The 24,327-nt window shown below is 42.6% G+C and overlaps 1 protein-coding gene and 1 non-coding gene across 2 annotated transcripts in view; one reads left to right on the top strand and one right to left on the bottom strand.

The window, feature by feature from the left end:
• Positions 1–24,274, bottom strand: part of NDUFA9 (NADH:ubiquinone oxidoreductase subunit A9) — a 30,274-nt gene extending 6,000 nt beyond the window's left edge. Inside the window, exons 1-8 of the mRNA XM_068560136.1 lie at positions 24,169–24,274; positions 18,180–18,350; positions 17,736–17,833; positions 14,457–14,548; positions 12,888–13,029; positions 8,913–9,015; positions 5,568–5,635; positions 4,380–4,456 (exon numbers count right to left, since the gene is read on the bottom strand). Coding sequence (XP_068416237.1) covers positions 4,380–4,456; positions 5,568–5,635; positions 8,913–9,015; positions 12,888–13,029; positions 14,457–14,548; positions 17,736–17,833; positions 18,180–18,350; positions 24,169–24,217 — 800 coding nt within the window. The 5' untranslated portion in view covers positions 24,218–24,274. The remainder of the gene's footprint in view (positions 1–4,379; positions 4,457–5,567; positions 5,636–8,912; positions 9,016–12,887; positions 13,030–14,456; positions 14,549–17,735; positions 17,834–18,179; positions 18,351–24,168) is intronic.
• Positions 13,435–13,541, top strand: LOC137776031 (U6 spliceosomal RNA). Its single transcript, XR_011076153.1, has one exon. It is a non-coding gene; the product is annotated as a U6 spliceosomal RNA (small nuclear RNA).
• Positions 24,275–24,327: the final 53 nt, after the last annotated feature.

The following is a 24,327-nucleotide window of genomic DNA, read 5'->3' as shown; positions in this document are numbered from 1 at the left end:
TTATAAAATAATGTTTTAATGAACATTCTTGTTGTAAATATTTCTATATATCCATAATTATGTATCTGTAATATATTCCAGAAGTAGAACTAGCTCAAAGTATATTTTGAAATTTTAAGGCTTTTATCAAAGCCTTAAGGCTTTTATCAAACCTCTTCCAAAGAGGTTATATCAACTTAATAGAAAATGCTAGTAGTCCCCTCACCAAAAATGAGTTTAGTCATAAAAAAATGAGCAAACAAAATGTTGTCCATCTGCCAGGTAGAAAAAGGTACCTCAACATTTTAATTAGCATTACTTTAATATTAGAGATTAATTTTTTTCTTCATATATTTTTGGCCATTTACATTTATTGCTTTTCTCTCTTTCCTCCTGGAGTCTCTTTCTGTAAGAATGGTTTGTAAAAATTTTTATATTTTAATGATATAGTTGGAAATATCTTTTATTGTTTATATTACTGCCTTTTAATGTTTAATTGTCTTGTGGCATACAGAAGTTTAAACAGTTCATTTAATCAAAAGTACTGACTTCTTTTACTTCACTATTTGGTTTTATATTTAGAAAATCCCTCTATAGTCACTAGTGACATAAATAAATGTCCACATATTTATTCTAATGCTTTGTTTTTTTACCCATAAAATAAGTCATCCTGCCATGTATTTTTGTATTGATATAGAATAAAGATGTATCAGCATTTACTGAAAAATCTACCCTTTCCCCATATTTTGAAATATCACCCTTATCACACTCTATTCTTACATATATTTGAGACTGTTTCTGGACTTCCCGTTCTATTCCACTGATCTGAATAGTTCTGTACCAGTATAACCTAGCTTTAATAACTATTATTGCTTATAATACACTTTAATATCTCTTCACCCATTTCCTAATCTCTTTGTCTTAGAAAGCCTGTGACAGCTGAGAGCTGAATTAAGGCAATTCAGTGAGAACCTCATCATTCTGACATTTTCACCAAAAAAAACCACCCCAAAACAAAAAGAAACAAAAAAGAAGAAGAAAATGTCAGCTAGGGGAACTACCAGACAAAGCCCTCAAATAGCTTCCTTCAAGTTCCGGAAATCACTGCATATAATACATGCTATGCCAAAGAACAACTGCAATCTTCATGATGACAAGCAATACTGGTATCTTGGGCAAACTAACTATGTCATACACTTGCTCTGCAGCTGTTCTAAAACCCTTTGTGTTCCATTAACTGTGACTCAAAGACTGGTCTATGTGCCCCTGCTCAGAGAAAGGTACACTGAAGGCTGTGTCCTCCCCAGCTTAGATTTCATGGTTCGATACTGTAGTCATTCCTCTGCAAATATCCTCAGCAAAACCTTGTCCCCAGCGCCTCTCCACTATCCTAGCGCAGCAGAACCCCTTCTCTGGTTAATCCAAGTATCTGCCTTCTTTGTGCCTGAACCCCCAGCAAGACACAGTTGCAGAGAAAACAGCCCTGGGCTAACTGGCTTCCCCTTACATTTCTGATCATGAGTTTCAAGGGGAAGACTCAGCTCTGCTTTGCAGTCCTACTGTGCGCTCCCAGGAGTGCTCTTTTCCTCTTCTCTCAGGGAGTGCTTCCTATCTTCTTTTCCGTCCTCAAATTTTCCATATACCTCTCTCACCCACCCCATCCTGCCTTTTAGCTGATGATCTTGTCTTTTCATCTTTTTCTTAATGATGTCTTATGAAGTACGAAAGTTCTTAATTTCAGTGAAGTGTAATTTATCCATTATTTTCTTTGATGGAGTATGCTTTTGATGTCGTATCTACAAAATCTTTGCCTAATCCCAGGTCTAGAAGATTTTTAAATGTTTCTTCCAAAAGTTTTATAGTTAAATCCTTACAGTTAGGCCTTGGATCTATTTTAATTTTTTGATGTATGGTGTGAAATCAGAATCTATGCTCATCTTTTTGCATATGGATAGTACCATTGTTGAAAAGATTATCATTTCCCCATTGCAATATCATGGCACCTCTGGCAAAAATCTATCGTCCGTAAACATAAAGGCTGATTTCTAGACTATCAATTCTGTTTAATTGACTTCTTTGTCTATTCTTATGCCAGTACCACATTGTCTTTATAATTATAGCTTTCAAGTAAGTTTTGAAATTGGAAAGCTTAAGTGCTCCAACTTTATTTTTCTTTGTCAAAATGGTTTTGGCTATTGTGGATCTTTTGCATTTCCGTATAAATTTAGAATCAATTTGCCAATTTCTGCAAAAAAGCATGCTCAAATTTTGATAAGAATCGAGTTGAATATACAGATCAATTTGGGGAAAATTGCCATTTTAACAATATTGACTCTTCCAACCCATGAACGTGAAATGTCTTTCCATTTACTTAGGTCTTCCTTCATTTTCCTCCTCAATGTTAGGTGATTTTCAGTATACAAGTCTTGTATTTCTTTTGTTAAATTTATACCTAAGTATTTTATTTTTTTGATGCTACTGTGAATAAAATTATTTTATTTTATTTTCAGATTGTTCATTTGCTAATATATGGAAATTGATCTTTACATATTGATTTTGTGCCTTGTAACCTTGCTGAACTTGTTTACTGGTTCTCAGTTTTGTGTATGTATGTGTGTATCAATAGATATTTAATGGACAATTGATAAAATGGACCAACATCATGTAATTAATAACTATGAAAAAACTACGAGCAAAATTAAAGTCATGCCTCTGCCTTAGCCTCAGGGAAATAAACAAAGTTTTCCCCTGGGGCTGAAGAGAAGTGTGGATACACGTTTACAATTTCGCAAGGAGAAATGCCTACACTTCCCTGTGTATCTTACTTTTCCCATCACTGTGTCAGGTAAGTATGACCTACTGCCGCCTGGCAAAGAGGATGGACTGGCTGGGCAAAGGTAAAGAGGAAAATGGCTAACTCATCCCAGAACCATCTCCACTGAGCAGTAAGCAAAGTCTATAAAACCATTTCCGCTCATCTATTCCTTGGAATCCTGGTCTAAATATCTCTTGACTAGAATCTGGTATCTTTTGAGCCTAGTGTTTTACGGAAACCGTGCTGAACACACTTTTTTTGTAAATAATTTTCCTAGAGTATATAACTGATTACACACTAATGTACTGAATTGGGAACTCAGGGAGACATACATCTTCCAGCAGCTGGTTGACATGGAAACACAATACAGAGCTTTTTGCACTGAAAAAAAACTTTACTAAACTAAATCTATAGTGATAGTGAAACGTGACAATATATGAATCCATAATGCTGGGAAAATATACCATGTCTCCTGGCTTGGAGAGAAGAAAATGTCTTTTCTCAAGAAGCAAGTAGGATTCTGGGCCAATTATTAGGTGAATTTGGTACTTTTCCACAGGGCAGATTGAGTCTTAGTGTTTTGTTTTGTTTTTTTAATTTATTTTATTTTTATTTATTTATTTTTGGCTGCGTTCGGTCTTCGTTGCTGTGCGCGGGCTTTTCTCTAGTTGCAGCGAGCGGGGGCTACTCTTCGTTGCTGTGTGAGGGCTTCTCATTGTGGTGGCTTCTCTTGTTGCGGAGCACGGGCTCTAGGCGCGCGGGCTTCAGTAGCTGTGGCTCAGGGGCTCTAGAGCGCAGGCTCAGTAGTTGTGGCGCACGGGCTTTATTGCTCCGCGGCATGTGGGATCTTCCCGGACTAGGGCTCGAACCTGTGTCCCCTGCACTGGCAGGCGGATTCTTAACCACTGCGCCGCCAAGGAAGCCCAGGTCTTAGTGTTTTAGTTTTAATTAATTCAGTAAAAAGGTCCTAAACCTAGCTGTGACATGATTGAATAATTTCAGGTAAGTCACATAGCTTAACTGTGCCCCATTTTTCCCGAGAGCGAATTTCAACAAGGAGAGCATATAACAAATGATCAGTCTTGCAAAGCCCTAAAAACTGTACCCTAAGCCAGCCATTTCCAACCTTTTGGGGCATAGTGATAATCTAGCAAAATTAATTTGATTTTGTAACTGTACTTACTCCCTAAAAGTGTTTTGTTTGATTATCCTTTGATATATTAAAAACATCACCGGAGTAGCACAATACCATCCTTGGGGGTCACTGGACTATGGCTACATAATAGTCTAGGGCAGGGGTTCTCAGACTTTGGTGACAGAAGAATCATTTACTCAAGCAGATTCCTAGGTTCCCTCAATTCTGACTTAATATAAGCATTCAGGAGCTTCTGATAATGATGGCCTTTGGATGGTTCTTTGAGATATACTGGCCTCAGGGCCAAGACAGTAAGGTTTCTGGAATAAACATCATCCAAGAAAGACACTGAAAAATGCAACCAACAGACCTGTGAGCGACATGTTTAGAAATTATTGTTGTTGTAAATCACGGTTCTTTCAATTTTAACGTCAAACTCCAGCCACCTACCCAACAAAGGCAAAAGTTTTCCCTCTGGCATCTGGATCCTTAATTGCATTAACAATTCCTCTGGCGACATCCACAATCTACAAGAAATTATAACACATGTCTAAGTAACTGTTGAAAGAGAGAGAAACAGAGAGAGATGGGGGAGAGGAAGGAAGAAAGGGAGGAGGGGAGGGAGGAAGGAAGCAAAGCACGCCACATGGATCACAGCAACAACAGAATGATAAGATTAAGACCTACATCTCAAGAGCTCAAATAACCTCCACATGGGCGGGTCACCTGAATACCTTCTCCAGTCGGAGCACGTTAGCTTCTGGGGCATCCAGGCCTCTCCCGCCGGCTCCAACCTCACCCCCTCCTCCTCCGCCCCTCGCTGTCACTGTGCTATCACAAACCATTAGTCCAAACCACACGGAACTGCCAATATTCTACCATTTTGACTTTTAAAAATAATAATAATCTTACATGATTTCAGACCCCGTGGTTTTCACTAGGGGTGATTTTGGCCCCCAAGGGACATTGGCAAGTGCCTGGAGGCAGTTTTAGTTGTCACAGCTTGGGGGGTGCTACTGCCACCTGGTGGCTGGAGGCCAGGAATGCGGCCACACATTCCACAGCAGCCGCCACGGCAAAGCGTTACCGGCCCAGGAAGTCCACAGTGAGTCCAGCTGAGAGACCCTGGTTCAACACAACGTGGACTCCAACATGCTCTCTCACCTCTGGGCCCCTGTACACACCGCTCCCTCTGCATGTGAATCATCTTTAGGGTCTCACCTAAGATGTCATTTCCTTGGAGGCCTTCCCTGACCCTCAAGTCTGGAGTAGGTGTCCTCTGACATATTTAGGTAAAACCCTCTCCTGTCATAGCACTTATCACGCTGCATGACAATTGTTTTGCTGACCTGCCTCTGACCATCTTGAGGACAGCAACGTGTGTCTGCGTCGTTAGCATCTCAATATTCCCAGTGACGTGCGGTGTGCCTAGCACATTAAGGGCTCAATACAGTTTTCTTAAATGAATGAACAAGTGAAGACAGAGAATACATGTACCTCTTAGGTAAACTGAGAGGCAACCAGTCAAAGCAAGCTGACAAAGATGAAAATGATGTCATTACAGGATTAGGATAAAACCGGAAAACTGATCACCTGACTCTTGAATGCAGAGAAAGCTCCTTTATCCAGGGTACTTACATATACTGGTTGTTTCACTGTCTTCTTGCCCAAGGAAATAAGAGGGACACCACCAAACCATCGAATACCTGGCAGAAGAAAGACAACACTCTTAGAAGGCCTAGGCTGCCTGAAGACCCATGCATCTCCAGGTGCCCCAAACTGGCATAACCATTTTGTGTAATAAAAATAATGAAATAAATGTAGCTGACTCTGAGGCAGTTAATGATCCTACAAGGGGCAGCCATTTGTTTTTCACACAACAAACATAGAAAGTAAAAGGGCCAAATACTTAGGGACACAAAGAACAAGGGAAAGCAGTCAGGTGGCTTGTCTACCTGTCTTCCACTCCGCAGTGCTAAGCGCATGGCCACTCCCAAGACTGCGCTCTACCTGCACCCTGTTCTAATCAACAGATCAGCAATACAACTAACCCAGAGAAAGATGCAGGTGAAAATAGGAATTTAGTGTATGATGAATGCAGTACCACAAACACATAGAGAATGGAAGTATTTAATAGATGACGCTGAGATAATCATTCTACTCCTTGAAGGAAAAAAACAAAAAAGAAAGAAATGGCTCACATCTTGCCATAAGCCAAAACAAAATCCCAAGTGGCTTATAAATGTAAAGGTAAAAAAAGATTTTCTTAAAAAAACTTTTTTTTTTTTTTTTGGCCACGCCACGCAGCTTCTGGGATCTTAGTTCCCAGACCAGGGATTGAACCTGTGCCCCCTGCAGTGGAAGCGTGGAGTCCTCACCACTGGACCACCAGGGAAGTCCCTTTAAAAAAAACTTTTAAAAGTAGAAATTATTTATAAGAGCATCCAAAAGAACAAAATACCTAGGGAAAGACTAAACCAAGTTGGTTAAAGACTTGCATACTGAAAACTACAAAACATTGCTGAAAGAAATTTAAAAAGACACAAATGGAAAGACATCCCATGTTCATGGATTGGAAAACTTAATATTGTTAAGATGTCAATACTACCCAAAGCAGTCTACAGATTTAATGCAATCCCTATCCAAATCCCAATGGTGTTTTTTGCAGAAAGACAGGAAACTCCATTCTAAAATTCATATGGAATCTTAAGACACCCTAAATAGCCAAAACAATCTTGATAAAGAAAAGAAAAAGAGTTGGAGGTTTTACACTTCCTGATTTCAAAACTTACTACAAAGCTACAGTAATCAAAACAGTGTATAGTGATCAAAACAGTGGCATAAAGACAGACATAGACCAATGGAATGGAATAGAGAGGTATAATCATTGCACATCTGGCCAAAAAATTTTTGACAAGGTGCCAGCACCATTCAAAGGAGAAATGATAGTCTTTTCAACAAATGATGCTGGGAAAACTGAATATCCATAGGCTAAAGAATGAAAGTGAACCTTACCTCACACCATACACAAAAATTAACTCAAAATGGATCAAAGACCAAAGCATAAGAGCTAAAAGTACAAAACCCTTAGAAGAAAACACAGGGGAAAAGCTTCATGACAACGGATTTAGCAATGACTGCTTGGCTATGACACCAAAAGCATAGGCAACAAAAGTAAAAATAGATAAACTGGACTACATCAGAATTAAAAACTTCTGTGAAACAAAGTACACAATTAACAGTGTACAAATGCAACCTATAGAATGAGAGAAAATGTTTGCAAATCATATGTCTGATAGGAAGGGGGTTACTATCCAAACTGTATAAAGAACTCCTACAATTCAACAATAACAAAAAAAACCCAATTAAAATATGAGCAAAGGACATGAATAGACATTTCTCCAAATAAGACATACAAATGGACAACAAGCACGTGAAAAGATGCTCAACATCACTAATCATTCGGGCAAAACCATCAGATATTATCTCATACCCATTAGGATGGCTACTATCAAAACACAGAAAATAACAAGTGTTGACGGGGATATGGAAAAATTGGAACCTTGTGCACTGCTGGTGGAAATGTAAAATGGTACAGACATTATGGAAAAACACATGGTAGTTCCAAAAATTAAAAATAGAACAATATGCTCCAGCATTTTCACTTCTGGATATATATCCCAAAGAACTGAAAGTAGGGTCTCAGAGAGATATTTGTACACCCATGTTCATAGCAGCATTATTCAGATAAAATAATGCAAAGGTGGAAGCAACCCAAGTGTCCACTGACAGACGAATGGATAAACAAAATGTGGTCTATACATACAATGGATTATTATTCAGCTTAAAAGGAAGGAAATCCTGTCACATGCTACAACATGGATGGACCTTGAAGACATTCCACTAAGTGAAATAAGCTAGTCACAAAAAAGACAAACACTGTCTGATTCCACTTATATGAAGTACCTAGAGTAGTCAAATTCATAGACAGAAAGTAGAAAGGTGTTGCCAGGGGCTGGGGGTAGGGGGAATGGGAAGTTGTTTGATGGATACAGAGCTTCAGTTTTGCATGATGAAAAGAGTTCTGGAGATCGTTTGCAGTACAATGTGAATACACGTAACGGTACTGAACCGTACACTTAGAAATGGTTAAGACTGTGTGGTCTGCTCGGGCTGCCACAATAAAATACCACAGACTGAGTGGCTTATTTAAACAAGAGAAATTTATTTTCTCATAGCTCTGGACGCAGGAAAGTCCAAGATCAAGGTATCGGCTGATCTGGTTCCTGGTGAGAGCTCTCTTCCTGGCTTACAGACAGCCGGCTACGTCCTCACATGGCTTTTCCTCAGGGCAAACAGGGAGGGAGAGAATGATCTCTCTCTTCCTCTTCTTCTAAGGCCACTAATCCTGCAGGTTAGGACCCCACTCTTATGACCTATCACATGTGTCTGACAAAGTAGGATGCTACCTCTTTGTCTTTCAAAACCAACACCTAAGTGACTTGGAAAACAGACTGAAAGTGAGGCGGCACTAAGAAAACCGGGGCTTCGTAGGCCAAGTATAAATGAGGCACTGACCCCATGCCAAGTGCTGTAACATAAACCAGCTACTCCATTAACCAGCACACCGGTCCTCAGGTGGACATCGTCATGTTCATCTTAACAGATGAAGAAGCTGCTATATTCAAAGACCTGCCAGAGTCCCAGAGCTGGTTAGTCCCAGGACCCAATTCATAGTCAGGTCTCGAACTCTCAAGTCCATGCTCCTTCCAGGCATCTAAGCTGCTTCTTCTGATACAGAGTGACGAAGATCACGAGAGGGACCATGCTGACTGGGAAAAGAGAACCTTTGGGGAGAAAAAGGCAACTCGAGGAGAAAAAATACAACCTCCATCTTCCAGTCAGAGAACGTAGTTTGCCTGTGATTAACTTCAACCTGGTTAACCAGCATTCCCCCTCCTACTATTAAGGAAGAAGACCTACTTGCAAAATAATTGAGGAATCTATCCTCTCTTCCAAAGATGTCCGATGGCTTTATGATGGTAGCTTCTGGAAATGTGTCTCTCACTTCTTTCTCTCCAGCAGCCTAAACAACCAAACACAACAGAGTTCTGTGGTGAGTTAACGAAGCTCCCACTCCTTCCACTATGGGGACGCTACGTGTATTTCAAGGTCGTATTTCCTCCAGGTTAAGGGAATCATATTGTTCATAACACTCAGCTACAGTCACCCCCCGCCCCGCCCTTATAGTCAGTTTCGCTTTCCACAATTTCAGTTACCAGCGGGCAACTGCGGTCCAAAAATATTAAACAGAAAATTCCAGAAATAATTCATAAGTTTTAAATTGTGTGCTGTTCTGAGCAGCGTGATGAAATCTCATGTCATCCTGTTCGGGCCTGCTGGCACGTGAATCTCATATCGTCACAAGAAGAAGGGTGAGTACAGTCAGCAGATATTGAGTGAGAGAACGGGGGATCACATTCATGACATTTTTATTATAGTCTATTGTTATAAGTGTTTACTTTATTAGTAGTTATTGTTGTTAGTCTCTTACTGTGCCTAATTCATACGTGAAACTTTATCATAGGTATGTGCGTATAGGAAAAAGCAAAGTATATATGGGGTTTGGTACCATCCTCGGTTTCAGGCATCCACTGGGGGATCTGGAATACATTCCTCATGGTAAGGAGGAGACAAGTCTACGCAAAATTTTTTTTTAAAAACTAACACATAAAAATGCTCCGCCTCTTATAGCTCTTGCTGGGTTTCTTCCCATATTTATTCTAAGGAAGTTTATGCGGAAGAAGAAAGAAGAAAAATCAGAGTAGACTCACTTCCTAGACAAGGTGCAGATACCAGCACCTGGTTCAGCCATCCTGCCTACCCGCACCCGCTGGGGGTGACATCAGAGCCCCAGTGGACTTGGACCTCCGTTTCTTGAGCTTCTCAACTCCAGGGACCTCGTCTTCACCCCATTTCAGCCACTCTCAACTCGGAGGCCTCAGACCAGAACAACCCAAGCGCCCCTCCTCTGAGCCCTACATGAAGACGTGCCGCTTTCAGATGACCAGCTCCTGTGCTGCCAGCCTCTTGTTCTCTGCTCCTCTGCTGCTGAGATGTGTTCCTTCAACTTCTCGGGGACCCCAGCCCACTGGGTCTGCCTTCCCCCACACCAATCCCTCCGAACGTCCCTCGCCCCAGATTAGATTCCGTGGCCCAACTTTTCCATCACTCTCTTAGCGACACTGTAGACTACCTGTGCCCTTGTCCTTGTCCTTTACTCCACCCACCAGGCAAAAATCTCAATCCTGGAAGAACCCCACTAGCCTCCTTCTTTAAGCCATGCCCTCCTGCTGCCTTCAGAGCTACAGGAAAATAAACAAGTACAAATCATCAACTGGTAACACATAAATTCCTGTCCCCAGTTTTAACCGGGCTCGTAACATTTCCCAGAAATAGGGTTTCCTTCTAATTAGTTTACATTTCCAGTTGACAAATTTCAAACCTTTTCTGTTCTATTCAAATTTCTCCCTTACTTTCCCCTCTTCCTTCCAGCAAATGACTCCATCTTCTACTTCAAGGAGAAAGTAGAGCAGCGGAGAAAAACCACCTGGCGTTCCCAGTGCTGAAGCTACAAAGCCAGGTGCACGAAGCAACACTCTCTCCTCCTTCCGGACCAGAGTGGAGGAACTCACCTCCCGTCACTTTCTCAGGAACCTGCCCGTCACTCCCGCCCACATCTGCGGTCAGGCTCCCCTTACCTGCACCTTCCCACCAGCATTTCAACAACGTCAAGATCGTCTACCTTAAAAGAAAAAAGAAATTCCAACGCCACACGCCCCTCCAGCCCCCTCCTTCCTCTTAGTAAACCACCTGAGAACGATGCTGTCCTACTGTCCCTGCTGCCTCCGCCCCCGCCTGCCCTTCACTCACTGCTGCCCCGACACCTGCTCAAACTGCTCTTGATGAGCCCACCGAGGACCTGCGGTGTAGACCCCGGCGGACCCTGCAGCTCTGACTCACCTCTCCACCTTCCCCCCGCTTCTGTAACCTCAGACTCTCCCGGTGTCCCTCCTGCCTCTCCGGGTCCACCCTGCTCGGTCCTCTTGTTTGCTTTTGGCAGGTGCACCGTTGTCCTCGTCCCCCAGACCCACCCCCATCAGTGCTCCTCCGGGCGCTGTCCAGAGCTCTCTGCTCTCGACTCGTCCCCATGAGGCCACCTCGTCCCCTCGTGTTGCTTCAATTAACAACAAACAGCGGGGACTCCCACGTTCATATCCCCAGCCACACTCTTTCTTCGGAGCGCCAGGGTCTTAAACCCCGTTCTCCACTGGGACTGGGTGACCGACGTGCACTTGAGATGCAACCCGAGGCCAAAACTGGACCATCCTCTTCCGTTCTCCACACATAAAACCTCTCAATTTGTGCTACACAGGGAGAGGTGTAAACACTGATGCCCGAGTTCTACCCCCAGAGCTGCTACTTCCATTGGTCTGGGTGCCCTGGGCATCAGGATTTTTCAGTCCCCTCCATGATTCTAATGGGCCACTAAGGCTGAGAACCCCGCCCCCAGCACCCGGTCCTTCTCAAGGGTTCCTCATGTTATTCACCAGGAGCACCAGCCATCCAGGGGTTTAAGCCTGAGGGCTGGGCACCGCCGACTCCCCCCTCACCCTCACCACTGACTACCCCACCTCCGCCCCCTCCAAACAACTGCGAATGCGGATGACTCTCTGAATGCTAGGGCAGAGGCAGGCACGGGCTTCACTCTCTCACTCCCTCTCTCTCGCTCTCATACAGAGAATAGTATGTATGCTGATTTATGACTTATAGTAAGCCTTACGTTAAGTACGGTAATGACGGTGAACAGGCCTGTAAAATTTTTAAAAAGTATTAATTTTGACTTCAGGTTAAATCATTGCTACTTAAAAGTGTAACTATTGCTATTATGAATTCCAGCAATAGTATGAAAACCAGCTTATCACAGAACGCTTTGAAATCCCGAGTCAGGTGTTCTTAACCAATTCCTATTTTTTCCTTCCAGAAACTTTGATTTTGAGGTTGTTTTTGTAAAGATTCCCCAAGCTACTTTGCAACACCTAGTGCATCTGGAATTATTTTCCTCAATGGACTAGAAACTAGATGTGGGGTAAGGCCATGTGTGTTTTATTTACCCTGTATCCCCAGCGCCTACTACAACATGGAGCACATAGTAGGTGCTTAATAAATAATTTGGTCAATTAAAGAATGCAGTGGAACCAAAAGCTGGAGCCAGTGTCAAGGAACTCTGCGGTCCTTATCAATCTGACCCAAAGCAGGCTCCTTACAGCAGGAACCAAATGCTGAAGGCATTCCGGGGCACCGCAATCCCTACTGAGTCCCTGATGATAAAACATTTCAGGTTACAGACCGACTCCAAACCAGGCTGGTCAATCCCTAGGCACAATCTGGACCACAGTGGGGTTTCTGGGGGTCCAAGAAACCTAACTACAATGTGAACAGCCATTTCCCCTGGCAAATACTTATCCTGTCACCCCCGGCCTTCACATCACCCCTCCAAGCATGGCATAAGACCATGACTATGCAAGGGGTCAGAGAAAGAAGGATGGTCCTTTAGCTTTGGTGGCTGACACAGGTATGACTCTTATGCAGGAATCATACTCTACCTTTTGTGTTTACTCTGTAATTCTATCATGTGCCAAGAAACTCTACACCCTGGAGGGTGGGTAAGAGTACGATCTACCCATCTTTGAGGCCGCTTAGCACAGTTCCCTGCAAACAGAAGGCACTCAGCTACCACTCGGCCACACGACAATCACATTCTGGATATGGAGAATTAGAAATCCCCGTTGACTCTGGATACATCAGTGAGAAGCCCTTCTCACTTAAACTCACGTTTCCAAGGGGCTAAGAAACTCAAGCTCTGTGAACCACTTCCCAAATCAACTTGTTACTTACCTTATTTCTCAGATATTTAGAAGGGCTTTTAATATCGGCATTCAGATGTGAAACGTGAATAAGTTTTTCAACTCCAGCTTCCTTGGACACTTGAGCGATTGCTTGGGGAATCTTTACAAAAACATCCTCAAAATCAAAGTTTCTGGAAGGAAAAAATAGGGATCGGTTAAGAACACCTGACTCAGGATTTCAAAGCATACTGTGATAAGCTGGTTTTCATACTATTGCTGGAATTCATAACAGCAATAGTTACACTTTCAAGTAGCAACGATTTAACCCAAAGTCAAAACTAGTATTTTAAAAAAATTTTACAGGCCTCCTCACTGCCATTACCATACATAATGTAAGGCTTACTATAAGTCATAAATCAGCATACATACTATTCTCTGTCCTCAAGGAATCCCAAGGCTGAGGCCCTTTAAAAGCATCTGGCTGCACTGATTGGGCGGGGAGGGGAGAAGTGCTGGGAGCTGGAGGGGAAATCACTGCTCACCCCCAGGCCTTTGTTGCCCTCAGGGGAAAAAAAGGAAACTAAAAAAATACATCAGTGCTTGCTTCGGCAGCACATATACTAAAACTGGAACGATACACAGAAGATTAGCATGGCCCCTGCACAAGGATGACACGCAAATTCATGAAGCATTCCATATTTAAAAAAAAAAAAAATACATCAGTCACCAATTAGATCTAACAACGTGAACTAAGTGCCTGCTCTGTACAAAGCACTGCTGGTCATCACGGGGCCTATCAAGTTGAATGAGACCCTCCAAGTCATCAAAGAACTTAAAAATACGTGATGAGGCAGACATATCTAAATAAGTCTAAGTCAAACCTTCATAAATGCGAAGAAAGAGGCGTGAACAGAGTGCTGCGGAAGCACAGGATTAAAACATTATTTGTCGATAAACAACCCACACAAGGGCTAAAAAGAACTGTTCAGACTGGTACTCGTGCCATCTTTGATTAACAACGTGGAGAACAGATCGAGAACGCTGTTCACGTGAGAAAACCCAGCGTTCAGCTTGTCGGTCAGTGGAACAGGAAAACCCTCCTTCCTAACCCCACCCCAGCTGGTGACGACACCCACCACACTGGCGCCATCCACAGTGGCTTTTTATTGCTTCTTCTTTTTTTTTTTTGAATTTATTTATGTATTTATTTATTTATTTTTATTTGGTTGTGCTGGGTCTTAGTTGCAGCTCATGGGCTCCTTAGCTGTGGCATGCGAACTCTTAGTTGCGGCATGCATGTGGGATCTAGTTCCCTGACCAGGGATCGAACCCAGGCCCCCTGCATTGGGAGCGCGGAGTCTTAACCACTGCGCCACCGGGGAAGTCCCTTTATTGCTTCTTATACTAGACTTACTGCCAACTGAACCCCCGGCTGGGGGAGGAGAGGGGTTAGGTGGGGGGGGTGGTCACTGGCTGTGGGAAGGTTGTTCAGTCAATACTCATTGATGAACTAATGAAAAACGTCACAACTACAATCCCTGGCATGTCACGTGCCCAACAAGTGTCTACTGAACCCGAAGCCAGCTTTGCAAGGGGGAGACGAGGGTCAAAGACTCACTTGGTTTCCCATTCTCGCCCGACGAGGTTGACGACCACGTTGCTGTGCTCCACGGCTCTTCGGATCGAGTCCTTGTCTCTCCCGCTCCATTCCTGTAACAGCAGGAGCCAGTCACGTGAAAACATCGGGGGCGCACCCTGGCACAAAACACGCCTGTAGCTCCCCCCATCAGCAAGATTCACAGCGGGCCAGCTGTTGTCATCACGAGACGGTGCCATTTCACACCGGCTCCGCTGGCTACAACAGACACGCTGCTGATTCTCTGGCTCTTCTGGAAACAAAGAGGTCAAAGCACATTTTATTCAGGTAAGAGCGGGGGACAGAACTAGAGAAGACACTATTCATTTTCACGGGGCAGAGCAATTTTTTGACCTCCCAACTGCCCCACAGAAGCCTGTAAAGGAATCTAGTAATCGAGTCTCCCTTCCTGAAGGAAATACAGCCAAAGACCCGAGGATCATGTGGGAGGTAAACTGACTTTCCCTTGTTAGTACCGACCAGTTAGACGGAAGATAGGAGGGGTGTCTCTCAAAGGCTAACGTTAAATTGGGAATACTCATGACTATTTTCTTATTTCTTTTTAACTCTTTACTCTTTATAATCCCAGATCTGGTCATTTCTGCTTTAAAGACATGAAAACAGCACTCAGAGAGAAGTGACCTGCCTATCAGTTCAGGGCGAGCCGATGGCAGACTTCGGTGGAGACCTGCACTTGTGAGCAGTCGTTTAGGACTTAAGTCAGATCGATGTGTCTTGTCCAAAATAGTGACGAGGGACTAAAGACCCCCGGACAAAGGTAGAGCATTTTCTGTGTTAAAATGAAAATAAAATTTTAAAGCATTTTGAAGGAAGATAATAAGTAGTATGGATTTCTTAACTGTATCTGTGAGTGAGGGGGGTGGGAGAGTGAGAAAAGAGGGGAGAACGGAAGAGAAGTGGGGGGCTGGGGGAGAAGGAGAGACAGCGAGCGATAGAATGCCTGCGCAATTTAGAAAAGAGAGAGAGGGCTATGGGAATCAGATTCAAGAGCAAAAAGATGAAGCCCTCGGCAGGCAGCACTGGTTACAACTGACTGTGGAGAATGCAGTACAAGAGACAGAACGCAAATTCCGCTTTGCCATTTACTACCAGTGCACAAATGCTCTCTCCAAACTCCATGCAAAACTTGAAAATACAACCTACCCCACAGGGTTGCTATGACGAGTAAGTGAAATATACAGAAAATCTGCAGCACAGTGAGAAAAACACTCAACAAAAAAATCGCTCTACACATAATGAGCTTAACACGGCCCTTTCAGAGAAGATGACACGGGTGGGAAAGGATGAACCCAAGAAGACTCAGAGGGGAAGAGCTTGCGGCTTAACTGCATGAATGGCCCAAGAGGGAGGCCCGGAGAGGAGCATCAAAAGGAAACCAAATTCCCAGGGATAAGCTCCAGGGGCACGACCAGGTTGGTGAACCAAACGGCTGTTCAGACAGCAGTTTCCAACAGAGACTGAAGTGGGGAAATCGGCACCCCGCACCCAATGTGGTCCATCCTTCTCAAAAATAAACAACAACAATATAGTGAGGCGTCCCCCCTGTTACAACTTTCCTGGGCTTCCCCTTTCATAAACATGACCGCATTCAAAGTTACGCACTTCGTGTCTGTGTTCCCTGTCAAGACTGAGTTCCCTGTGGTCTTGTTCAACAAGACACACTCAGAGCTTAGCTCAACGCCAGGAACGGAGCAGACACAGTAAACACCCGTGAAGCATGGAATACATGTCATTCAGCTTAATTCCAATGACTCCACATTTGCAAGCCGGTAAAAGTTTTCATCCATCACTTGTGAAATACCTCAATTTTGAGGATCGACAAGGTGACTGATAATCTTCAGTCACAAAGAACTAGGAAAAGGCTAAGCTCCTCTAACTGCAATAGCAAGCAGATATTTGAGAATAAGATTCTGGAAAAGAAAAACACTTTAGAAATAAGAAATTTCCAATATAAATATTATATTTAGCTTGTGAACCTTCAGTAAAGGATAAATGAAAATGCCATTAAAAATAAGTCAAAATTTAATGAGGTCACAAATAATCTGTGTGAATAAAATAGATACTAAGGATGTTTAACAAACATTTTTTAAAAGAGGAAGGTGTGTCAGTGGAAGAGCTCAGGCCCAGGCAGGATGATGAAAGTAAGAAAAGTTAGCTACAAGAACAGCTGACCCAAGCACCCAGGCCCGGAGTGTTTCTCCATAGGAAACTGCAGGCACTGGGACAACATCATTCTCTGTGAAAAGGACCTGTGTACTATAGGATACTCAGCAGCCCTGGCCCCTGCCTAATAAACCGGTATGGTCTCCGGTCACTGTGACAACCAAAAGGGCCCACACATTTCTCATCACTCCCTTGAAGGTTCTCCCCACACAATTCCCCCTACCCCGCTGGCAATTAACTATTGGCCTAAAGGAAGAACCTGCAGATTGAAGAATAACAACAGTGAATGCTCAGGAAGAACTGTTGGAAGTCAAGTCTATCCAAGCCAACCAAGTTATAAAACACCCTATTTGTCATTTTCTCTGTCTATCGAAGCACGGTCCAAGAGAAATATAACACGAGGCACATATGTAATTCTAAATTTTCTCTTAGCCACTTTTAAAAGAATAAAAAGAAACAGGTGAAATTCATTTTAATAATATTCTATTTGACCCAATTTATCCAAAATACTATTTCAATATGTAATAAATGTAAAAAATTATTAACAATATATTGAATATTATCTTCTTCGAACCAAGTCTTTGAAATCTGATGTGTAATTCACACTTACAGCACACCTCAATCCACACCAGCCACATTTCAAGGGCTCAAGAGCCACACGTGGCTGATGGCTACTGGCCAGCATAGGCTTAGAGCAGAGGTTGGCAAACTACGGCCCACAGGCAAATGGAGCCTGCAATCTAACTTTGTAAACAAAGTTTTATTGGAACACATCGGCTCCCATTTGTTTATATATTGCCTGTAGCTGCTTTTAGGCTACAAGGGCAGAGCTGAGTAAACATGACAAAGATCCTATGACCTGCAAAGCCTAAAATACTTCCTCTCTGGCCCTTTAGAGAAAAAGTTTGCTAACTGCTGGACTAGGGTTTACAAGAATGGCCTGTGAATGGAGGATGCCCTTGGTCCACTCTGGGATGAAGGTGCTGCTTTATTATACTGCCTCTCTATGCTACAAAAGACCTTAGTAATTTACTAAGTAATTTATCAACTCCAATAATCAGTAACACGGGCTCTTACCATAAAGATAATCTGGCCCAGGTCACCCATCGGGCGAAGGTGCATGGTATCATATGGCTCACACCGGTAGGGGACGATCACTTGTGACCCCATGCGACCTAAAAAAGAATAGATTGGAACAAGGATCAACGTTAACATAATATGGTTACATTATACACCAGTGATTCTGTAACATTTAAATTCTAGTATGATAGGTGAATTGATTCTATTTTTAGTAAGAAACATATTTTGCCATGCTAGAGATGTCATAACTTTTCAGAGTCCCCTTTCCTGTATTAACATCCTATACAGGAAGTCTGGGCCTGCTCATAACGTAAAGCAGACCAAAATTACATAAATCCAAGATAGGAGTAATTCAGAACACTGTTACAATGAAAAGAAACAGTTCTCATTAGGCAACTGTAATAAATGGCTTTGGAGTACGTTGAACGCAAGGAACTTTACCAAGGTGGTTGACAACATAGCGGCCCAGGAATCCTGTTGCTCCAAACACAGTGGCCACAGTCCCACTGACTGAGGAACGCCCACCTTTCCCGTGAGGCATGAGTGCATGATGAAGCTGGCGCTGGGGTGGGCCATGAAACACAGATGTGGCTATTGTAGTAACAGAAGAACCTTAAAGAGAACCCCAGAATATACATAAAATTGACCATGAATTCAAACAGCTTCTTTTCCTAGAAACGCGACATTATTTTGCTATCAGTATTTTCATTTACTTAGGTTACAGTTTAAATTTAACTTTTATAATTTAAGTAACAACAGCAATAATAAACACAAATTATTGCAACAAAAAATCCATGGGACATAAGGAAATGTATAAAAGTTAGAAAGCAAACTCCCTGCCCTATAGGATATAATTTACCTAAAAAGATAAATCACGTTAAGAAAGATAATAATAAACAGTTACAAATTAAGAGAGTATAAATCTCTACATGAAAGGAGCAGAGAGAATGCAAAGTAAAGGTGCCATAAGTTAGAGAATCATGAGGAAGGACTCCCGAATAAAGTGTTCTGAGAAAGATTTGAAAGAGTAATAACAGAAAAGATAGATTTCCACGTGAAACACGTAACACATCTAACAACGTAGGGGTGGGAATGAATAAGCCCAGGGCAGGGAACAGCAAAAGACGTACCTGGAACAGACTGTAAATCTGACGATGAATGAAAAATAGAGTTGATGATATGGGTTGGAGGTAGAGGTAAGAGATCATTTTTTTAAAAGAGTACAGTTCAGGGGCTTCCCTGGTGGTGCAGAGGTTAAGAATCTGCCTGCCAATGCAGGGGACACAGGTTCGAGCCCTGGTCTGGGAAGACCCCACATGCCGCGGAGCAACTAAGCCCGCAAGCCACAACTACTGAGCCCGTGCGCCACAACTACTGAAGCCCTCATGCCTAGAGCCCGTGCTCCGCAACAAGAGAAGCCCTTTAATGAGAAGCTCACGCACCGCAACAAAGAGTAGCCCCCGCTCACCGCAACTAGAGACACGCAGCAACAAAGACCCAACACAGCCAAAAATAAATAATAAATACATTAGTTTAAAAAAAATAAAAATAAGAGTACAGTTCAGACTTAATAAAAAACTAATGAAAATCATCAAAAGTAGATAAGTAAGTAACTAAGAAAGTATCAATAAGTCTGTTCTGCTTTCTAGAGCTGACTTTCCAGTGGCACTCTGCCCAGAAACCACTGATTTTCCCATCCAAAAGTATGGAATTGGAGAAAAAGCCTAGCTTACCGAATAGTTACTGCAACCACAGAGACTAGAAACAAACAATGCAGATCAGACACATAATAGTAACAAAATAATAACGTACAAATAACAGCTAAACTTACAAAGGCACCTGGCATCGTTCTTAGCACTTAATAGATATTATTTTATTTCACACTATCTTTATTGCCACTTTACAGATGAGGAAACCAAGGCTCAGAGAGGTTACATGACTAACCCAAAGAGCCTGCAAAGGAAATTGAAAAGTGGCCCAGTGAGGTGAGAGAAAAAAACAAAGAAAATGGTGTCCAGAAGCCAAAAGAAGAAAGTGACTGATGGAGAGAATAGTCAACTCTATCAAATGCTGCTGAAAAGTGAAGTAAGAGGAGGGCAGAGGACCCTAGGATCTAGAAAATGTTGGCTGTAAATAGCCTGAACAAGAGCAATTTGATTGGATTAGGAGAGTGCGGCAGGGAGATCCTAAGAGGAGTATCGAAAATTCTTCTCAGGGGATACGATGTAAAGGGACAAAGAAAAATGGGATTAGAGAAACAGGAAAACAAGGAAGGGTTCTTTTAATATGAAATATTATAACATATTTAGATGTTGATGGGAACGACCCAGTAGAGGGGAAATGTTAATGACTCAGGAGAGGGTAGGAAGAGGGAAGGGAGGATGGGATCAAAGGCCAAATGAGGGAACTGGCCTTCCATCAGACCAGGAGAAGCTCACACACTGTAAGAGGAGGAAAAGCAGAGAATTATCCCAGCTCAGCTATTAGATTTTCATGGTGGGAAAAAGATTGTTCCCATCTGATTCCTTTCCGTTCTCTGTAAAACTAAGAATAAGGCAGAAGCACGTGTTAAAAGTTTTAGAGGAGATTGGCAGTGTTAACTAGTCGTATGGAGAAAGGGAAAGCAAATTTCCTAGAAAAAATGTGCTGAAAATCCACTTGAGATTTGCATTCATGGATTTAAAATAAGGACACCCAATTCGTTTGGAGTTTTCCTTAGCTTAACTCTCAGCCGCTCAGGGGCAGGCAGGAAATACGTGGAAAGCATACGTGGAAAGCTTGGTTTAATCAGCATTGATTTTTTTTATGTCAAAGGGATAAGGGCTTAGGAGTTGACAATGTATGAAAGGGAATGATTAGAATGATGAGTAAGGAAGTTAGGGCACAGGATAAAGGACAGAGCAAATAAAATCAGAAGAATTACTGGAGTCTAGTATGAACATCTCCAAGGATTGTTATGAGGACTGGAGTAAATGTGTGTAAAGCATTTAGCACGTTACCCAGCACACATTAAGAATTCCAGGAGTATTTTACTATTACTTTGAAATTCCTCAGAAGGTAATGTTACACTAACCTCACATGGTTATTTGTTTTTTCAAGAATTACCAGCCAAGCATTATTCTAGAAACTGTGACTAACATAGTAAAAAAGACAAACTCCCTGGCCTCATGAAGGTTACATTTTAGAGGGTTGATATGAAAATTAATAAATGGGTAAGGGCTTCCCTGGTGGCTCAGTGTTTAAGAATCCGCCTGCCAATGCAGGGGACACGGGTTCGAGCCCTGGCTCGGGAAGATCCCACATGCCGCGGAGCAACCAAGCCCGCGCACCACAACTAATGCGCCTGAGCTCTACAGCCGGCAAGCCACAACTACTGAGCCCACGTGCCACAACTACTGAAGCCTGTGCACCTAGAGCCCGTGCTCCGCAACAGGAGAAGCCACCACAATGAGAAGCCCACGCACCGCAACAAAGAGTAGCCCCCGCTCACCGCAACTAGAGAAAGCCCACGCACAGCAACAAAGACCCAACACAGCCAAAAATAAATAAATAAATAAATAAAATTTAAAAAAATAAAATAATAAATGGGTAAGTACATCACGGTGCCTTACGCACTGGAGGTTCTCAATAAATATGTTATTACACTCTTTGGCTCCAGCCTCTCCATTTTCTTCCATTAATTAGGAACACCACTAGGAAAATAATATCCTTTATTCATTAAACCTACTTTGGTTTCCTACTGTAATATCTAAACCAATAGCCTCCAAACATATTTGCTTCCACACCGCATAAGGGTTTTTTTAAACGTATTTATTTGTAAATTACATGCACATTCTATGTAGTACCGATATGTTATACACATTTTGCAACACACATGAAAGCACTCAGAGCAGTGTCTGGTATATAGTTTGAACCATGTGTTAGCTATTATTACTACTACAGAAAACTTTTTTTTTTTAAGTTCTAATACTGTATTTTTATATACCATTGGTTCCTCTTGCAAAACCCACTTGGAAAACCACTGGTCTAAACTCTGCTTGGCTTTCAAAGGCCTCCATTATTTGATCCCATCTAATGTATTCAACCTCCTTTCCTACTATTCCAGATCTTCAGGTAGTCATCTCACTGCCTCCATTCTCACCCCCTTGTCCTTGCTAGTGCCAGGAAAATGTGCAACCCCTCTGACTTTCCAGATCATAACAACGCTAAAAAAAATTTTTTTTTAATCAATGGAAGCGCTGCAATTCTCCACTGGCCTTCCAATCTTCCCTCCTTACTTTTTCCCTTTTCTGATTTCCTGTGGTACTTAATCGTCTCGCCACATTTCACTATGTATGTTTTATACAGTTCTGTAGTGTTTTGATTATGTTACACACTAGACTTGCCTCTCCCGAGTTTACTCACAAGCTTACTTTACCAGAGACAGTACAGCAGAGTGGTAAAGAGCACAAGCTACAGTGTCAAGTTAAAAAAAAAAAGAGTTAAAGGAAAAAATTTTATGAAAATGTCTAGAACTGTGGTTAGCCGACAACAGGAACTCAATAAATTGTCGTTATTACCATTCACAACCTACACTATGTGGCACCAATGTAACAGTTTAACAAGAACCAGCAAATGTCTTTGCAAAGAAGTGAGCGCTACGAAACCATCCATTATAAGTGATGTGCACCAAGCACCTGCCCAGAGGCGTGGAGGAGCTCTACCCAAGATGGAAAATAAAAAAGAATCCTCCAAATACTCCTGACTCTCACCTCTGGCTGAACATTAGAACTACCTGTGGAGCTTTTTAAAATGTAAGGTAATAGCCAGGACATGGAAGCAAAATAGCCAGGACATGGAAGCAACCTAAATGTCCATCGACAGATGAATGGATAAAGAAGATGTGGCACGTATATACAATGGAATATTACTCAGCCATAAAAAGAAATGAAATGGAGGTATTTGTAATGAGGTGGATGGAGTTAGAGTCTGTCATACAGAGTGAAGTAAGTCAGAAAGAGAAAAACAAATACAGTATGCTAACACATATATACGGAATCTAAGGGGGAAAAAAAAAAAAAGGCCATGAAGAACCTAGTGGCAAGACGGGAATAAAGACAGAGACCTACTAGAGAATGGACTTGAGGATATGGGGAGGGGGTGAGGTGAGATGTGACAGGGTAAGAGAGTGTCATGGACATATATACACTACCAAATGTAAAATAGATAACTAGTGGGAAGCAGCCGCATAGCACAGGGAGATCAGCTCGGTGCTTTGTGACCACCTAGAGGGGTGGGATGGGGAGGGTGGGAGGGAGGGAGATGCAAGAGGGAAGAGAAATGGGAACATATTGTATATGTATAACTGATTCACTCTGTTATAAAGCAGAAGCTAACACACCATTGTAAGGCAATTATACTTCAATAAAGATGTTAAAAAAAAAAAAAAAAAGTAAGGTGCAAGGAACCAGTCTCAAAAATTCTGATTCAATAGCTCTTCGGTGAGTCTCCATTTCTATTTTTTTTTAAAGAATGATTCTGACATGCACCTAATTTTGAGAGCAAATGATATTCTGTAATAACTAAAATACACTATGGAAAAATGCAATTTCTGGAGGTTGATGCAGGGCATGTTTGTGAAGGAGAGGAGGGTGAAATAATGATGACGAAGTGTAACTGTATTCCCAATTTCCTTGCTTTTCTAGCCTCTCTTAGTGAGTGGAAGAGCAAATGCGTGTTTTCAACTTGAGGACCACAGCAGATCCGATCAGAATAGAAGGGACAATAAACTACACTTAGGCAAATCCTAAGATATTCTTTTATTCTTCTTCCTTGTTTTCCCACCAATGTCCTGATTCTTCTCTCCTGAGCATCCCTCGCTCCCCGAGGCCTCAACGCCTCCACATCTGTAGGAACGTTTTTGATTTAGAAAATGCTTTTATAAATACTACTTCACTGAATCTTCTCAGAAACTCCCTGACGTTGTAGTATGATCATTTCCACTGTGATGCGCAAATCTGAAGTTGAGACCGATTAAGAGTTTGCGCAAAGTCATAAAGTCAATCCATGAAGAACCTTTTCTCCACTATCCTTTTTTTCCCCCATCCTTTTCAGATTCCTCCCCCGCCTTCCCCCCAATATTTCTTATAACCCCAAACCCTTACAACCTTATCAGTACTGAGTTTCTCGATCTTTCACATGTCCCCCTTTTCCCTCTCCCCTTCGCGTTGCTCACGTTCTCCCAGCGAAGACCCCTTCCCAGGTGCACAATTCAATACGTGAGCCGGGGAAGGGGAGAAAAAGGAGGAACTGGACGGAGGCAGCTCCGGACCTAGAAAAACCAGGGTGCCCAGGGACTCAGCGCGACCGCTGCACCACGGTGCCACTCCCCAAACTTTAGATCCGCATCTTGGACTCCCGATCCGGGGCCGCCGTTCCCGGTGACACTTACGCGACATTGGCAGGGCCCGGACAACTCGGGGGTGAACGGCGGCTGCCATCTTCTCCCACAATCCCCCGCCGCCGGCGCTCGGCCGACTACGGCTACTAAGCTGGGTCAAAAGGCATCTTTCCCGGCTGTGTGCGCAGGCGCTAACCGGGAACGGAAGGG

This window comes from Eschrichtius robustus, chromosome 13 (assembly GCF_028021215.1).
Source record: "Eschrichtius robustus isolate mEscRob2 chromosome 13, mEscRob2.pri, whole genome shotgun sequence".
In the NCBI taxonomy this organism is placed as follows: domain Eukaryota; kingdom Metazoa; phylum Chordata; class Mammalia; order Artiodactyla; family Eschrichtiidae; genus Eschrichtius; species Eschrichtius robustus.
The sequence above is the reverse complement of the archived record's forward strand: the minus strand, read 5'-3'. Positions and strand labels throughout refer to the sequence as shown.